This window comes from Ahaetulla prasina, chromosome 4, assembly GCF_028640845.1.
Source record: "Ahaetulla prasina isolate Xishuangbanna chromosome 4, ASM2864084v1, whole genome shotgun sequence".
In the NCBI taxonomy this organism is placed as follows: Eukaryota; Metazoa; Chordata; class Lepidosauria; order Squamata; family Colubridae; genus Ahaetulla; species Ahaetulla prasina.
In genome coordinates this window covers 144,243,234-144,262,482 of record NC_080542.1, presented here as the reverse complement: position 1 = coordinate 144,262,482, position 19,249 = coordinate 144,243,234, and the positions used below count along the sequence as shown (strand labels likewise).

The 19,249-nt window shown below is 42.0% G+C and overlaps 1 protein-coding gene across 2 annotated transcripts in view; it reads right to left on the bottom strand.

Moving 5' to 3' along the window:
• Nucleotides 1-626: 626 nt before the first annotated feature.
• CRHR2 (corticotropin releasing hormone receptor 2) overlaps nt 627-19,249 on the bottom strand; it is a 168,102-nt gene continuing 149,479 nt past the window's right edge. Inside the window, exons 9-12 of one of the 2 annotated variants that reach the window (XM_058182355.1) lie at nt 14,167-14,252; nt 11,280-11,415; nt 9,476-9,517; nt 627-6,312 (exon numbers count right to left, since the gene is read on the bottom strand). In XM_058182355.1, coding sequence (XP_058038338.1) covers nt 6,172-6,312; nt 9,476-9,517; nt 11,280-11,415; nt 14,167-14,252 — 405 coding nt within the window. In that variant the 3' untranslated portion in view covers nt 627-6,171. The remainder of the gene's footprint in view (nt 6,313-9,475; nt 9,518-11,279; nt 11,416-14,166; nt 14,253-19,249) is intronic. The other variant, XM_058182354.1, reaches the window with a different exon arrangement.

The window sequence follows — 19,249 nt, the reverse complement described above, 5'->3', positions numbered from 1 at the left end:
TTAATTCTTTTTGCCTTGTCTGTAACTTTTGTTTTTCTTTTTTATTGTCTTTCTAGGGGTTAATTTTATATGCAGTATCTGCTCTTTGAAATAAATATTACTTTAAAAAAACGTTATGCTAATAAATAGCAATTTCAGATAGTTCTCGATTAATGACCCGACTACTATTGAGCCCAAAATTTATGTTGCTAAGTGAGAAATTTGTTGAGTGAGTTTTGCCTCAGTTTATGACTTTTCTTGCCACAGTTGTTAAGTGAATCATTTCAGTTGTTCAGTTAGTAACACATTTGTTAAATGAATCGGGCTTCCCCATTGACTTTGTCAGACGGTCGCAAAAGGGAATCACGTGACCCCGAACACTGCAACCGTCATAAATATGAGTCAGTTGCCAAGTTCCCGAACTTTGATCATGTGACCATGGAGATGCTACAATAGTTGTCTGAAAAATAGTCACAAATCACCTTCTTCAGTGCCATTGTAATTTTAAATGGTCACTAAACAAATGACCAGAGGCCATTTTATGAGTATCACTTAATGAGCAGATTTACAAGCATCGTAACTCAGGACGGTCAGGCTCCGTTATGGTTGTAAGTTGAGGACTACCTGCTTGGGAAAAGAAACCATTGGGGTCCCTGTGCTGAATTCTGGAGGGATGATAATCAGAACTGGTTTCCTTTCCTTCCCCAAAATTAATCACACAGACCTCAAAATCCAGAAACGTAGAAGTGTTTATTTTTGAAAATATTTACACTTTATTTCAACATCACATAAAAATTCTTGCAGAGCCTAACTAGATCATTCCAGTGTAACACAACTTTTGGAACCAAGTTGCCGTTTATCGTTTCCTTCATTTTGAATAATTTTTAATACAAAGTTTTCCCTTTATAAAAAAAAACAAAGCTGTAATTTTTGAGGCTGGGGCTCAAAAACCAGAGCAACGATTCTGTTACGGGCCACAGGTTTTCTCCTTCCCCTTTCCATCCCCTCCCATTTTTAAATCTCACCTCAAACTAGTCCAGTGTTTTCAAACGAGGCAACTTAATGATGTGTGGACTTCAGTTCCCAGAATTCCCCAGTCAGCATGCAAGAACTCCACCTCCCAGAATTCCCCAGTCCACCTATGTGGACTTCATTTCCCCCAATTCCCCAGCCACCCATGGGAAGGGGAACTGAATTCTGGGAATTGAAGTCCATTCATCTTAAGGTGCCCATGTTTAAGAAATATCAACCACCACACTATGCATCTGATGAAAACTTCTGCCTTTGAATAAAACGTTAGTTTAAAAGGGGGCAATTAAGTTCCTTTTGAATTTTGGCTATTATACACTAGCATAGTTTATTCAGACAAATTTGCAGTCTAAGCCTAAAAACCTTGTTTCTAAAGGTGGAAATGGATGTCCTTATGAGTCTCCCTCACTGAAGCTCAGCTATGTTTTGTCCACAAAGAGTCGAGAAATATTGAAAAAGCAGATGCTTTTAGAAATCTACCTTTCTATTTCAAGACTGCTAATACTTCCTAAAAAATAGGGTCACCTGCATAGGAAAGGAATGGGGTCAGAAAAGTCAAAATGGCTGACGGCTAAAGCTTACATGAAGGTTCTCTAAACATGGCAGCTTTAAGACTTATGGACTTCGGTTCCCAGAATTCTTCAGTCAGCTATGGCTGGCTGAGGAATTCTGGAAGTTGAAGTTCACAAGTCTTAAAATTGCCAAGTTTGGAGACTCTGGCTTATATCATGAGGTTGCAGCACCATGCAACCTGTTGCATGTTGACTTTTTTGGCCCCTACAGCAATGCTTCTTAAACCATCTGACTCATTTTTTTTCTTTGGCTGGTCTCAAATAATGTCACAATCTCTACAAAAACAAAAAAACAACAACAAAACCCCTAGATAGTTGTTTTATACAAGCATCTCAGCAAAACTCTCTCACACTGTTCACAAACAGGCAATTACAAACCGATGCATGAACTTTCAAAATAGGTCCATCTGACCAAAACAAGGCCTTCTTAAGGGCTAATCATGTCCCCCACAGTAACTCAAAAACACTGTATTATACAAAAAAGGTGGCAGGAGTGTAACTCCAAGCAACAACAAAACAAACCAACAATCACAGCAATTTCAGCAGCATTCATGTGTGTTTGCAAGGTGTTTTTTTTTTTTTTTGCAAGCACCTGAGGGCAGGACAAGAGGCAAGGGTTGGAAACTAATCAAGGAGAGAAGCAACTTAGAACTAAGGAGAAACTTCCTAACAGTGAGAACAATTAGGAACGGCTTGCCTCCAGAAGTTGTGAGTGCTCCAACACTGGAAGTTTTCAAGAAGAGATTGGACAACCACTTATATAAAATTGTAAAGGATCTCCTGCTTGAACAGTGGGTTGGACTAAATGATCTCCAGGTACCCTTCCAATTCTCTTCTTCCGTTATTCTGCGTCCCATTAGAAGTTAAAACTGGATTCAGCAAAGATTTAACTAAACTTAACCCATTATAGAAACCAAGCTAGAGAGAGTTCAGTTAATATTTCAGGTAACACACCACCAGGGAAACCAAGAGGTACAGGTAGTCCTTAACTTATGTCCAAAATTGGGGCCAAAACTTGTCGCTAAACAAGATGGTTGCTAAGTGAGTCATGTCCAATTTTACACCCCTCCCCACTGTGGTTGTTAAGTAAATCGTATGTTTGTTAAGTGAATCTGATTTTTCCCATTGATTCTGCTTGTCAAAAGCCCAGCTGGGAAAGTCAGAAATGGTGATCCTGAGATCTCATGACACTAAACGAATCATAAATACATGCTGGTTGCTCAGTGGCCAAATTCTGACAATGACATTGGCTGTGACAATTGTAAGTGTAAGAACTGATTGTAAATAATCTTTTTCCCCCCCAGAACTGTTGTAACTTCAAATAGTCACTAAACAAGTGGTCGTAAGTAGAGGATTACCTGTACAGGCTAGAGTGGAAAACCATAGCAAGCTATTTTAATTCTATTGCCAAGAAAGTTGCAAAAACTCCCCTCTAGAATTTATAAATATAAATATATATATATATACGTATATTTAATTTGACATTAGACAAAGCCATCGTGTAGTCTTTCTAGCTTTTCTATTAGCAAGCTGTTATGAACCACCCAAAATAAACCACAGCTTAGCAAAATCTATAAATCTAATCTCTGATGCTCACTAAAAAAAAAATGGCTGTTCTTTTATCATCCTAAAAATGACAAATTTAATTCCCTGTCATTTTTTTCTTCTTCTTTTACTTTTGAGTAAACATGTATTGGAGCCTTCTGAAGAATAGATTTCCCTGTTCTGTGAAACTAGAGACACGGATTCTTTATTCATAAAAAATGGAATAAAATATACTAATTTATCTGCTCCTTTGGGCCCAAGATTGGCAGATTCTGCATGCTAAATCTGTATTTAGTTTGGGTGAATAAAGGCACAAAGCAACCAAGATAGGCTGTGTCAAATCCAGGAGGAAAAAAAACCAAACAATTTCCTGAAAAATATAGAAGGAAAGTGCCAACTGGAGAGGCAGTTTGGTGTGCTGTCTAAAGGCTAGAAACTAGAAGACAGTGAGTTCTAGTTTTGCTTTATGCACAAAGCCAGCTGGGTGAGCTTGAGCCAGTCACTCTCTCAGCCCTATAAAGGAGACAATGGCAAGCCACTTCTGAATAACTTTGCTAAGAAAACTGCAGAGATTTCTCCAGGCAGTCTCTGAAAATCACCTTATGTGTATGAGCCCTTTTTTTTAATATATAAAAATGGACTCAACAAAGTGATTAAACAGAAGGGAGAAAATCAATATCATAAATACAATATAAATAAATACTTTTTATTAGTTCTTTTTGAAAGGCTGGGGGGGGGAAAAGGGAAAAGTTGAGCCGAGAGTTTGATGTAATGGTTACAGCTGGCCTGCCCTAGGCACAAAACCAGCCAGGTGACCAATTACCAGGAGACAGTGAGTTCTAGTCCCACCTTAGGCTCGAAAGCTGCATGGGTGACTTTGTGCCACTCACTCCTTCTCTTTCTCAGCTCAGCCCACCTCACAGGGTTGTTGTTGTTGTTGTAGGGAAAATCGGAGGAAGGGATGTTTGAGTTGTATAACAAAGACAGGATATAATCCAAAAATAAATGGTGGTTTTTAAAAAGAGGCAGGGCTTCACAATTGCATTTTCCTAGCTGCCATATCGGCTTTTTGACATCAGCTACACATTCTCTGCCTGCAGTGTCTCACTTGGTAATTCTTTCCAGCCAAAGAATTAGGATTTTGGACAACAAGGGAAGGTTCCTCGCTAATATTCCTTTCCAATTCTGCTTCTGCCCACTGCCCCCATTAAAAAAACCCGATCTGCAGTTCCTTTGAAAAAAAGAGCATCATATCAAAGCAAAGAGGGTTTTTTTGGAGAAATAAACCCAAGTTTCTTTTTTGGGAATTAGAAATGGGACGGAAATATAGGTTCAAAAGAGAGGGGAGAAAACCACAAGGGAAAATAGTGCTCACCAGACCAGTGATTCTCAACCTCAGAAACTTTAAGACATGTGGACTTCAATTCCCAGAATTCCCCAGCCAGTTTGAGTGGACTTCAACTCCCAGAATCCCTCAGTTAGTGGGCATGGACTTCAATTCCCAGAATTCTCCAGCCAGCTTGAGTGAACTTCAGCTCCCAGAATTTTCTGGCAGGGATTGCTGGACTTCAAATCCCAGAATTCCCCAGCCAGCTTGAGTGGACTTCAACTCCCAGCATCCCTCAGTTAGTGGGCATGGACTTCAATTCCCAGAATTCCCCAGCCAGCTTGAGTGAACTTCAGCTCCCAGAATTCTCTGGCAGGGATTGCTGGACTTCAAATCCCCGAATTCCCCAGCCAGCTTGAGTGAACTTCAGCTCCCAGAATTCTCTGGCAGGGATTGCTGGACTTCAAATCCCCGAATTCCCCAGCCAGCTTGAGTGGACTTCAACTCCCAGCATCCCTCAGTTAGTGGGCATGGACTTCAATTCCCAGAATTCCCCAGCCACCTTGAGTAAACTTCAGCTCCCAGAATTCTCTGGCAGGGATTGCTGGACTTCAATTCCCAGAATTCCCCAGCCAGCTTGAGTAAACTTCAGCTCCCAGAATTCTCTGGCAGGGATTGCTGGACTTCAAATCCCAGAATTCCCCAGCCAGCTTGAGTGAACTTCAGCTCCCAGAGTTCCCTGGCAGGGATTGGTGGACTTCAAATCCCAGAATTCCCCAGCCAGCTTAAGTGAACTTCAACTCCCAGCATCCCTCAGTTAGTGGGCATGGACTTCAATTCTCAGAATTCCCCAGCCAGCTTGAGTAAACTTCAGCTCCCAGAATTCTCTGGCACGGATTGCTGGACTTCAATTCCCAGAATTCCCCAGCCAGCTTGAGTAAACTTCAGCTCCCAGAATTCTCTGGCAGGGATTGCTGGACTTCAAATCCCAGAATTCCCCAGCCAGCTTGAGTGAACTTCAGCTCCCAGAGTTCCCTGGCAGGGATTGGTGGACTTCAAATCCCAGAATTCCCCAGCCAGCTTGAGTGAACTTCAACTCCCAGCATCCCTCAGTTAGTGGGCATGGACTTCAATTCCCAGAATTCCCCAGCCAGCTTGAGTGAACTTCAGCTCCCAGAGTTCCCTGGCAGGGATTGGTGGACTTCAAATCCCCGAATTCCCCAGCCAGCTTGAGTGAACTTCAACTCCCAGCATCCCTCAGTTAGTGGGCATGGACTTCAATTCCCAGAATTCCCTAGCCAGCTTGAGTGAACTTCAGCTCCCAGAATTCCCTGGCAGGGATTGGTGGACTTCAAATCCCAGAATTCCCCAGCCAGCTTAAGTGAACTTCAACTCCCAGCATCCCTCAGTTAGTGCTCATGGACTTCAATTCCCAGAATTCCCCAGCCAGCTTGAGTGAACTTCAGCTCCCAGAGTTCTCTGGCAGGGATTGGTGGACTTCAAATCCCCGAATTCCCCAGCCAGCTTGAGTGGACTTCAACTCCCAGAATCCCTCAGTTAGTGGGCATGGACTTCAATTCCCAGAATTCCTCAGCCAGCTTGAGTGAACTTCAGCTCTTTATGCTGGCTGGGGAATTCTGGAAGTTCAAGTCCACTTGTCTTAAAGCGACCAAGGTTGAGAAACACTGTTCCGGGCAGATCAAGGGGCTTTGGGCTTGTTCACACAGTTGCAGTTTGTTTTATACTGTGAAAGCTAATCCTGGTTGGAGAGGTGGGCATGGACATGGCACGGGCCACGCGTACACGGAGGGAGTGATGGTCCTGCCAACGGTGCCACCTTTTTCGAGCTGCAGAACGCACCTGGAAAATCAAACAAAGAGAGGAATCTGATTAGTGGTCCTATTATGGCAGCGGTTCTCAACCTGTGGGTCGCGACCCCATTGGGGGGGTCGAATGACGATTTGCCAGGGGTCACCTAAGACCATTGGAAATATGGGAAGTATACTTGCGAGTCGAAGAATCGCGCTCCAATGGTTGACTCCACAAGACAGCTGTAGGCTCTTCAAATCGCTAGCCGAATTCGGCTTCAGGCGCGATGAATTAAAAAAGAGAGAAATCTTTGCTCTGATGTCTCTCTCTCAAGCCAGCTGCAATCACTTTCAATCGCTAGCCTAATCTGGCTTCAGGCGCGATAAACTTAATAGGGGAGGAGTCTCCGCTTTAATGCCTCCGTCCTCAAGGCAATCGCAAGCAGTTCAGATCGCTAGCCAATACGGCTTCAGGCGCAATAAATTTAAAAAAAACATTTGCCGCTTTTTTTCCCCTTCTGCGGTTGGGGTCGCTATATCATGGGAAATTGTATTAAAGGGGTCGCAGCACTATAAAGATTGAGAACCATTGTATTATGGGGTGAAATCCACAGATGCTTGTAAGTGAATTTGTTTTTTTCCTTTTATTATCTTTTTATCTTTTATTATCTTAATAAAAAAAGGGTGAATACTCCAATATCCGTTCCCTCAGTTTCCCCTTTTCATATATCAATTCAGGTGTGCCACTATTTTTAAAAAAACCAAGGCCCACTATGATTTCTATTATGTTCAGGTATCCTTGCATTACGACCACAAGTGAGCCCGAAATTTCTGTTGCTAAGCAAGACAGAGATTTTGTGAAGTGAGTTTTGACCCATTTTACGCCCTTTCTCGCCACAGTTGTTAAGTGAATCCCTGCAGTGGTTAAGTCAGCAACACGACTGTTAAATGAATCTGGCTTCCCCATTGATCTCTGCGGGTTAGAAGGTCAAAAATGGGGAATCACAACACCCCGGGACACTGCGACTGTCATAAATATGAATCAGTTGCCATGTGTCTGAATTTTGATCGCGTAACCATGGAGATGCTGCAACGGTCATAAGTGTGAAAAACGATCACAAGTCACTTTTCTCAGTGCTGCTGAAACTTCAAATGGTCACTAAACTAGCGGTTGTAAGTTGAGGACTATCTGTACATGTATGCATTTCGTACTGACTTTTCCTCCAAATCTTGAGGGATCTGAGGAGATTCCAATATGGGATCCTGCTGCATCCCATTTCAAGAGGAACCCCCCTCCCGTCCTTCAGTGGCCACTTGTATCATCCTCAAATTTATGATATTCACACCAAATCAGGGGTGTCAAATTCGATTTCATTGTGGGCTGCATCAGGGTTGTGTTTGACCTCGGGGGTCGGGTGGGCGAGGCCAGCTAGGCGTCACTCATGTCGGGGGCGCCTGCGGTGGATCCAGCGCTCTGCCAGTGAAAATGGAGCTCAGGAGGGCCACGCGCGGGAGAGGAACCACGGGGCGGTCTTTCACTGTTTCCAGGATGGCCCCATGGGCCAGATCTAAGCATCCCATGGGCCGGATTTGGCCCAGGGGCCTTGAATTTGACACACCTACTTTAAAGCAAGCATGACGGGTGGAACTGGAATTTATCCTTGTTGGTCAGAAAATCCACATGACTGACTGTCATTTTCCTGAAGCTGATAGGACTGCTAGTAGAAAATAATTAATCCCCCAAAATGATGGCCTTACCACAGAATTACTGGTAGTCCTTGTCTTACAACTGTTCATTTAGAGACCATTCATTCTATTACGGAACTGGAAAAAGTGGGATTCACACTTACAACCACTGCAGCACCCCCATGGTCACGTGATCAAAATTAGAATGCTTGGCAACTGGCATGTACTTATGACAGTTGCAGTGATCTCCTTTTACGACCTTCTGACAAGCAAAGTCAATGGGGAAACCTTAACAACTTAACAACCGTGTTACTAACAACAACTGCAGTGAGTCATTTAACAACTGTAGCAAGTAAGGTTATAAAATGTGGCAAAACCTATTAACAATTACCTTGCTTAGCAACAGAAATTTTGGGCTCAATTTTGTTCTTAAGTCAACTGTTTTAATTAGAGAATATAATACGTCTAATTTTGTTTCTAGAAACCACTTCTAGATTTTATGCTGAAGATAGAAAAAAATGAAACCTCAACATTAGGTTTTGCTGATTACCGTATATACTCGAGTATAAGCCGAGTTTTTCAGCACGTTTTTTGTGCTGAAAAACGTCCCCTCGGCTTATACTCGAGTATATACGGCTTATACTCGAGTTTGTTTTTTTTTCTTTTTTTCACATTATACCGGCCGGCGCGAACTTGGCGGGCTTTTGCTTTAGCGCGGGGAAGCCCTGCCGGTGCAGTGAGAGGGCGGGGCGGGGGAGCCGCCAGCCTTCTCGGCCGAGGGAGGGAGGGTTTCGCCGACCGGTAGCTGCCTCATTTCCCTCCCTCGGCTTATACTCGAGTCCCCAGTTTACCCCAGTTTTTTGGGGTAAAATTGGGGACCTCGGCTTATACTCGGATCGGCTTATATTCGAGTATATACGGTACTTTGTTGTTATAGCAATAGCTAGTATTTACTAAGTATGGAAAAGTAAAAAAGTTGAAGCTGTAATTTTATTTTGTATTTTACTATTTGAAAAATGTTGGAAGCCGAGGCTTTTTTTTCTTGTCCATTTTCTCCTTCATCCCACAGTTCTTTCCTTCTCATTTCATTTGTATTTTATATAATGATAATCTTAATAAAAAGATTACTTATATTATATTAAATATAAATATTATTTTATTAAAAGTACCATTTTCTTTTTTAATATAAAATAAATATAATATAAAATGTATATTAAAATATTTATATTATATTTAATGTATCTTTATATCAAAAAAGGGAAAATGAATAATCCCACAAATGTGATTTTGAGAGGAGATATTGGAAGCAGCTCACATACTGAAATTTACCCCTTAGCAGATAATAATTCATTTTCCACTTATCTTTCATTTCAGTCTTCCCTGTATAAAATTAACGGTGCTCTTCTTGGGGTGATTGGAGAATAATTATATCTAATAATTCACATGTTCTTTGTTGCAATTTGGAACAGTTTTCATTTCTCCATAAAAAAATTCCCTTCGGTTTAATAAAAACACAGAGAGCAACTTACCTCACTATTTAAGAAGCAGTAAAACACAGACACAAAAAAACCCTAGGGGAAAAAAAAAGGAGAAATATTAAGATTCCCCCCACACCTCAGGATGAAAAAAAGAGAAAACATTTATAGGAATAGAGGAGTTGTGTGCAATTTAGATGCAAGCTTTTACATATGAAGATGTAGTCCATACTACGTATAATAGTTATGTCCCCCAACCTGGCAGTTTCACAGAAGTTTAAACTTCTCCCAGACTTGTTTAAATTTTAGGCAAAATCTAGTGATGGTCCAGGGAAACTTGATTTCATTGAGAGCCACATCAGGGTTGTGTTTGATCTTGGGAGGGCTGCCCAGGATGGGCATGGCCAATTTGATGTCATCATCGAGGCTCCGTTTTCGGCCACGACGGCCTCCTGCAGCCCTCTGGCAGAGGGTAGCAGGAGGCTGTTGCGACCAAAAACGGAGTCCGGGAGATCTGCATGCAGCCCGCCTGACCTCCCTTTTTGCTGGCAGAGGCACCGCGGGCCGGTCCTTCGCTGTTCCCAGGGCAGCCCCGTGGGCCAGATCTAAGCACCCTGCGGGCCGGATGCAGCCCCCGGGCCTTGAGTTTGACACCCCTGGTCTAAGGCGATGTTTCTCAACCTTGGCACGTTGAAGATATGCGGACTTCAGCTCCCAGAATTCCCCAGGCCAGCTATGAAGTCGACGCATCTTTAACATTCTAAGATAGAAAAACACTGATCTATAGATACGAGGAAGCTCAGTGTGAGAATTTGCCTGCATTCTTTTATTTACAATTCTACTCTCTTACTAACAGTGCTGGATTTTAGATGCAAGAAACTAGTCCAAGTGATACATTTTAAATATCGATGATTGGGACAGAAATTATAAGCCAGATCTTTACCTACAGAGGTCCAGTTTTTGAAATGAATGCTGAACAAAATTTTGGAGAGCCACTCCTTCAGACGTCCAACCCCCCTGCTCAAGCAGAAGATCCTATATCATTGATGGTGAACCTTTTTGGCATCAAGTGCGCCTGGACTGCAACCTAGAAGAGGAGCTGCCCAGGGCGCATGCGCGCGCCCAAAAATGAACTTCCGGTTTCAGCTACTGAACTTCCGGTTTTAGCCAGCTACACTTCCGGGTTTCTGGCGTGCATGTGCACACGACAATCAGCTGGCTGGTGCACATGCTCACGTAGGAAAATGGAAGTAATGCTCTTCTAATTTCCAGCACTGCTGCATGCAAAACCCGGAAGAGGAACGGGCGATGCCAGGCAAGATGGCTCCATGTGCCATTTCGGGCATCACAGTCCTATATCATTTCAGACAAATGGCAGTCGATCTTGATTTTCTTGAAAACCTCCAGTAATGGAGCATTCACAACTTCTGGAGGCAAGTTGTTCCACTGATTAATTGTTCTGTCAGGAAATTTCTCCTTAGTTCTAAGTTGCTCCTCTCCTTGATTAGTTTCCACCCATTGCTTCTTGTCCTGCCTTCAGGTGCTTTGCAGAATAGCTTGACTCCCTCTTCTTTGTGGCAGCCCCTGAGATATTGGAAGACTGCTATCACGTCTCCCCTAGTCCTTCTTTTTATTAAACTAGACATACCCAGTTCCTGCAACCGTTCTTCATATGTTTTAGCCTCCAGTCCCCTAATCATTTTTGTTGCTCTTCTCTGCACTCTTTCTAGGGTCTCAACATCCTCTTCATATTGTGGTGACCAAACCTATATACTGTATTCCGAGTGGGGCTTTATAACGCGGTACCAACTTCCCGCAATCTTGATACTCACCTTCCTGATTCTGCATAACCACTTACCTGAAAAGACTGCAAGAAGGAATTGAAGTAGATGAAAAAGATCTGGGATATGTCATCTTCTCCTGGGTTGACAAAAAACAGCATGTAGGTAATTCCCAGAAGCGGCAGGAGGACTAAGGTTGCTTTGACCGCCTTCCTGTTAAGGAGAAGTCAGAGATCAAGTCTGGCTCCAGGATGATCGTCATTGGCAAAAATCCAGACATACCCATACTTCCAACCCCATCCATTGCTTCTTATGCTTTGAAGAGCCCTGGTGGCGCAGTGGTTAGAATGCAGTATTGCAGGCTAACTCTGCCAACTGCCAGCAGTTCGATCCTCACCATGCTCAAAGTTGACTCGGTCTTCCATCCTTCCGAGGTGGGTAAAATGAGGACCCAGATTGTTGGGGGCAAGAGGCCGACTCTGTAAACTGCTTAGAGAGGGCTGTCAAGCACGATGAAACGGTATATAAGTCTAAGTGCTATTGCTATTTGGAGAATAGTTTGACCCCTTTGGCTTTGTAGAACCCCCCTCAAATATTGGAAGACTGCTATCATGTCACCCCTAGTCCTTCTTTTCATCAAACTAGACATACCCAATTTCAGCAACCTTCTTCATATGTTTTAATCCTCCAGTCCCCTAATCATCATTAGTGCTCTCCTCTGCACTCTTTCTAGATCAGGGCTAGTCAACCTTTTTATACCACCGCCCACTTTTGTAGCTCTGTTAGTAGTAAAATTTTCTAACCGCCCACCGGTTCCACAGTAATGGTGATTTATAAAGTAGGGAAGTAACTTTACTTTATAAAATTTATAAAGCAGAGTTACAGCAAGTTAAAGCATATAATAATAACTACTTACCAAATACTTTATGTCGGACTTTCGTTAAGTTTGGCAGAATAAATCTTTATAAAACAACTTACTGTAGTTAAATCTATCTTTTTGTAGATCTTTGGTTACATACATACATACTACATACAAACACCCGCGAAAACCTCAGAAAACAATCTATCTTTTTATTTATACTTTGCATACATAGAAGCATAAATTATGAAAACCTAATGAAAATGTATTTAAATAATGCTATGAAAATTATGTATGGCTGTGAAGGTTGGACCATAAGAAAGGCTGAGCGCCAAAGAATTGAGGCCTTTGAACTCTGGTGCTGGAGAAGACTCCTGCGAGTCCCATGGACTGCAAGGCGAACAAACAAGTCAGTCCTAGAGGAGATCAACCCTGACTGCTCTTTAGAAGGCCAGATCCTGAAGATGAAACTGAAATACTTTGGCCACCTAATGAGAAAGAAGGACTCACTGGAGAAGAGCCTAATGCTGGGAAAGATTGAGGGCAAAAGAAGAATGGGATAACAGAGAACGAGGTGGCTGGATGGAGTCACTGAAACAGTAGACATGGGTTTAAATGGACTCCAGAGGATGGTAGAGGACAGGAAGGCCTGGAGGAATGTTGTCCATGGGGTCGCGATGGATCGGACATGACTTCGCAACTAACAACAACAAAATGAATTTTTTTTAAAAAGTCAATTAAATTAAAAAAAAGGAAAGTGCTTCAGTATCAGACAAAACCCCTACTGCCTACCATGAAAGCTGGAACGCCCACTAGTTGGCGGTAGGGACCAGGTTGACTACCATTGTGCCAAGAGTCTCAACATATTTTTCATATGGTGGAAGCCAAAACATACCATACAGTATTCCTTACAACCATCCATTTAGTGACTGTTCGAAGTTACAACAACACTGAAAAATGTGACCTATGACTATTTTTCACACTTCTGACCGTTGCAGCGTCCCCATGGCCACACAACAAAATCTGAATGCCTGGGGTCATGTTATCACACTGAGCAAGAGAAGTCAACGGGAGAAACCAGATTTGCTTAACAACCGTGTGACTCACTTAACAAACCGAGGTGATTGGCTTAACGACTGCGACGATGAAAAGGTTCTGAAATTGGACGCAACTGATTTAAGCACCAGCTGCCTTAGCAATGCAAGTTTTGATCAGTGGTGGCATTCAGCCAGTTCGTGTGAACCGGTAGCGGTGACCTGAGGGAGGGTGTGCCTGCCCCGCCTCGCCTTCACCGCCCCAGTGCTATGCTGTCCTATTTAGGCACGTTTTCTAAGCCTTGCGCATACATGCAAGCTGTGCGCGTGAGCAAAGCACACGTGCAGAAGGCCGCACGCACGCTCACATTTTCGGTGCATGGCAAACTGGTGGTAAAATTATGTGAAAACCACCTCTGCTTCTGATCTCAATTCAGGGGTGAAATGCTCCCGGTTCGGACCGGATCGCTCGATTCGATAGCGATGGCGGCAGGTGGTTTGGAGAACCGGTAACAAAAATCCCTGCTCTCCACCCACCATGTCCAGCTGAGTCGCACAATCATGAGAGGTTTTTTTGTTTTTTTTACTTTTAAAAGCATTTTTCTTCGGCTGAAAAAATGCTTTTAAAAGTAAAAAAAAAAAAGCCTCTGATGATTGTGCGGCTCAGCTGGGATCGTCAGAGGCTTTGAAAAGCATTTTTTCTACAACCTCTTCAGCTGAAGAGGTTGTAAAAAAAAGCTTTTCAAAGGCTCTGGCGATCCCAGCTGAGTTGCCTGATTGTCAGGGGCTTTTGTTTCCTTTTAAAGGCAAAAAAAAATGCTTTTAAAAGAAAAGCCTCTGACGACCAGGCAATTCAGCTGGGATCGTCAGAGCCTTTTAAAAGCATTTTTTTACAACCTCTTCAGCTGTAGAAAAAATGCTTTTAAGCGTAAAAAAAAAAAAGTTGGCCACGCCCACCCAGTTTCATACCCCCACAAGCCACGCCCACAGAACGGGTAGTAACAAATTTTACATTTCACCATGGTTTCAATTCTGGTTATAAACTGAGGTCCCCTTTAATACTGTACTTACCTGTATTGTATGGTTTCTGAAGTGGTTGAAGCTCTCAGTTTCGTCATTAGAATCCTAACTATGTTAAACAGGAACACAAAATTTATCTGTGGAAAGGGAAAAAGAGAGAAAAACCAGACTAATGAACTGCAGTAGGGAACGACACTTTTCGCGAGCAAGCCGAAATTAAACTATTTTCCGCCTTGAAATCAATGAATCGTTCAAGATTTCTTTTCGTAGCTGACAAAATCGAGGCCTGCTCCTTCTGATTTTTGAGGCAGGAATGCATCCGGCAGTCTGAAGGGAGAGTGGATATTACAAGGAACGATAAGCGTACGTCATTAAGTGGGTCAACATGTGACTGTGTCCGATTTTACGACTCTTTTTTTTTTTGTGGCAGTTGTTAATCGAAGGGAGGATTCATTAAGCAAGTCAATTGCCCATAATTGGTATTTATTGCTAGAACCTAGAAATTCTTGATTTCTGCAAAAAAGCATCGTAAATCATGAACATGTGACCATGCTAAAATATTGTCAAATGCGATCACATGACTGTGGGAATAGGGCCAGCTGTCACAACTTCCAATATGGGTTGTAAATAGCCCTGGGGAGGTCAGTGGTAACTCTGAACAGTCACTAAGCGACTGGTCGTATGTCGAGGACTAACTATTTATTTTACTTATTTATTTATGAAGTTTGTAGGCCACCCATGTCACCTGGAGTCAACTTCAGGTAGCTTACAATCAATAAAAACAACTATATATAACATTTAAAACATTTTTCGCACTTTTGCGACCTGACAAGCAAAGTCAATGGAGAAGCCAGATTCACATAACAACCAGGTTACTAAGTCAACAACCGCAGTGATTTACTTAACAACTGTGGAAGAAAGGTTATAAAACGGGGCAAAATTCACACAATAACTGCTTCACTTAGCAACAGAAATGTTGGGCTAATGTCGGGTTATAAACGATTACCTGTATTTTGGATATTGTATACTATTTTTATTTTTTTCCATGTCTGTTTTCTCTGGGAAATGTTTGTCAGGAAACGGCATTATAATGGCTGGAGGTGTGGCCAGTTTGTTCTCTTTCACACACATGAAAGACAAACTCCGCCAATACTGACTATGTTAATAAACAGGATGTAAGTATACATAACAATTTTGTTTATAAGAATGCTCAATATGGTTACACAAGAATAAGAGAATAATTAGGAAGACTGAATTTAAAAGTAAAGACATTGTCGATGCAGAAAGTTGTAAAATATTATATAATGTTGTTATTTATGTTTTGTATTTTACTGTTCGGCGTATGTGTATGTTTTCTTTTTTTTCTTTTTCTATTTTTTTTTTGGTTTTAAAAATGTAAAATATTCAATAAAAACTATTTTTTTTTTTTAAAGGAAGACAAACTCTGCCAAATCTTGTTCTCCTAAGTGTGCAAAAAGTTGCTCTTTAACAGCCTGCATGTGGGAAGCCTGCATTGGTGTCAAAGAATAATGGTATTGTGATTTACACTTTTTTAAAACAAAAGTTTGTTCTTGAATCACAGCACTTGGTGGGTTATGGCTTCCTAATCCGGAGTCTCCAACCTTGGCAACTTTAAGACTTGTCGACTTCAATGCCCAGAGTTCCTCTGGGCAAAGCTGGCTGAGGAACTCTGGGAATTGAACTCCACAAGTCTTAAAGTTGCCAAGGTTGGAGACCCCTGTCCTAATCGTCTTTCAACAAATTCAGGCAGTCCTTAACTTACAACAGTTCACTTAGTGATCATTCAAAGTTACAACAGCATTGAAAAAAGTGACTTGTGACTGTTTTTCACAATTACAACCACTATTGTTTCATCGCGCAGGGCTGGCCTAATGTGTAATGTGTTGTTTTTAATTGGGGTTTTATTATTTTATTATTTGATTTTAAAGATTCTTAATTGTTAGCCAAAATTTAATTAGATTTTTATATTGTTTTTAATTTATTTATGACTATTGTGAATTCTGTTTTTAAGTTGGCTGTGAACCGCCCTGAATCCTTCGGGAGAAGGGCGGTATAGAAATCTAATAAACCTAACCTAACCTAACCTAACCTAACCTAAAGGATCCCCATGGTTACATGATCAAAAATCAGAGGCTTGGCAAACTGACTCATATTTACGACGGTTGCAGTGTCCCGGGGTCATGTGATTCCCTTTGGCGACCTCCTGACAAGTAAAGTCAAGGGAGGGAAGCCAGATTCACTTAACAACTGTGTAACAAACGTTACGAATTGCAGTGATTCACTTAACAAAGGTGGCAAGAAATATCATAAACTGGGGCAAAACTCACTTAAGGAATGTTTCAATTAGCAACATATATTTTGGGATCAATTGTGGTCATAAGACGAGGACTACCTGTATTATTTAGCCAAAGTGTTTTGATTTTCTTACAATCCTGACTAAATGACTCTTGATTTGATTCATATAGTCCTCAACTTACAACTGTCCGCTAAGCAACCTTTTGAAGTTCTTGAAATCCTGGGATTAGAAAACTTACAACTCTGTCGACTTCGACATGACCTGTGTTTAACACACAAAATCATCTATTGCAATATCCTTCCTGTAAAAGACTACTTCAGCTTCAATCACAATATTACAAGAGCAAAAAATAGATTCAAGCTTAATGTCAACCGCTTCAAACTTGATTGCAGAAAATATGACTTCTGTAACAGAGTTTTAATGCTTGGAACTCATTACCTGACTCCATAGTCTCTACTCAAAATCCCAAAATCTTCAACCAAAAACTGTCTACTATTGACCTCACCCCATTCTTAAGAGGATTATAAGGGGCGTGCATAAGAGCACAAAAGTGCCTACCATTCCTGTCCTATTGTTCCCTTCATTATATCAAATTAATATAGCTGATGCATACTTTTTTACTTATACATATATATATTTTCTTCATGATATGTTGTTTTATTTATGACAATGTTTGTGTATAGTGTTGTGACAAAATGAAATAAAAAAATAAAAAATAAAAATAAAGTTACAGCAGGCCCCACCCACAAGTTATTTAAAAACTAGTTAGCAAGTTCAGACAGCCCTTCCCACATGGTCACATGACTGCGTTTTGGGTGCTCAGAACCCCAAAACCTGTATTTGTGGTCATTTGTGGCACGCAACAATTTACAATCTTTTTTGTTAAAATTGGGGTTATTTCCAGTTTTTGGCAAAAATGTCCCATGGTGAACAATAAGTTGCAATTGCATATTCACTTAATGACCAAGGTGATTCGCTTAATTCCTGCTGCAAAAATGGTGGCAAAAATTGTATATGTTGACTGCTTTGCGGCTATCATGACTTATGACCATAAAGGGCAGACTCCATTATGTTCATAACTCGAGGATTACCTTTAATGACTGATATTTCTAAATATATATTTAAGTCTCTGAATTCCTCTGGTGGAAAATGATGGGCTAGACCAGGGATGGCTAACCTTTTCCGGACTCAAGTGCCCAAAGTGCACCCGAACCCCGTGGCCTCTGCGCATGTGCCTCATCCTGCGCATGCATGAACAGCCCTCTGCCTTCGCCCTGTGCATGCATTCACCCCCCGTGCATGTGCGGAGAGACCTGAAGACCAGCTGGCTGGCGGGAGGCGTGCGCACATGCGTGGCGGAGCTGAACTGCGGCGACAGCTCATGTACCCACAGTGAGGGCATTGCGTGTCACCTCTGGCACACGTACCAGAGGTTCGCCATCATGGGACCAGACGGTGTTTCTCAAACACGGCAACTTTAAGATGTAACATAACATAACAACAGAGTTGGAAGGGACCTTGGAGGCCTTCTAGTCCAACCCCCTGCCCAGGCAGGAAACCCTACACCATCTCAGTCAGATGGTTATCCAACATTTTCTTAAAAATTTCCAGTGTTGGAGCATTCACAACTTCTGCAGGCAAGTCGTTCCACTTATTAATTGTTCTAACTGTCAGGAAATCTCTCCTTGATCAGTTTCCACCCATTGCTTCTTGTTCTACGCTCAGGTGCTTTGGAGAACAGCCCGACTCCCTCTTCTTTGTGGCAGCCCCTGAGATATTGGAACACTGCTATCATGTCTCCCCTAGTCCTTCTTTTCATTAAACTAGACATACCCAGTTCCTGCAACCGTTCTTCATATGTTTTAGCCTCCAGTCCCCTAATCATCTTTGTTGCTCTTCTCTGCACTCTTTCTAGAGTCTCAACATCTTTTTTACATCGTGGCGACCAAAACTGAATGCAATATTCCAAGTGTGGCCTTACCAAGGCATTATAAAGTGGTACTAACACTTCACGTGATCTTGATTCTATCCCTCTGTTTATGCAGCCCAGAACTGTGTTGGCTTTTTTAGCAGCTGCTGGCTCATATCTAAATGGTTATCCACTAGGACTCCAAGATCCCTCTCACAGGTACTACTATTGAGCAAGGTACCACATATACGGTACCGGTGCATTTTGTTTTTTTGGCCTAAATGTAGAACCTTACTTTTTTCACTGTTGAATTTCATTTTGTTAGATAGCGCCCAATGTTCAAGTCTGTCAAGATCTTTCTGTAACTTGAGCCTATCTTCTGGAGTGTTGGCTATTCCTGCCAGCTTGGTGTCATCTGCAAATTTGATGAGTTCCCCATCTATCCCCTCGTCCAAGTCATTGATGAAGATGTTGAAGAGTACTGGGCCTAAAACAGAGCCTTGGGGTACTCCACTGCATACTTCCCTCCATGTGGATGTAGTTCCGTTGAGGACTACACGTTGAGTGCGGTTGGTCAGCCAGTTACAAATCCATCTGGTGGTGATGCTGTCTAACCCACATTTTGTGAGTGGACTTCAACTCTCAGAATTCCCCTAGCCAGCCATGCAGATTGGGGAATTCTGGGACTGAAGTCCACACATCTTAAAAGTTCCCACTGTGGAGAAACATTAGCATGAATTGTAAAAATGACTTGTTTATTTTTCAAAGTCTTGGAGCTTCATCCAAGTAGTAGGTTTCCTCTATGAAACAATTCAGCGACTCTGCATTGTTAATTAAGATTTGGCAGTTATAGAGGCTGGCGAAATTGATTCCTAGCATCAGCATTCCTAATTAATCCAGAAGCTTCT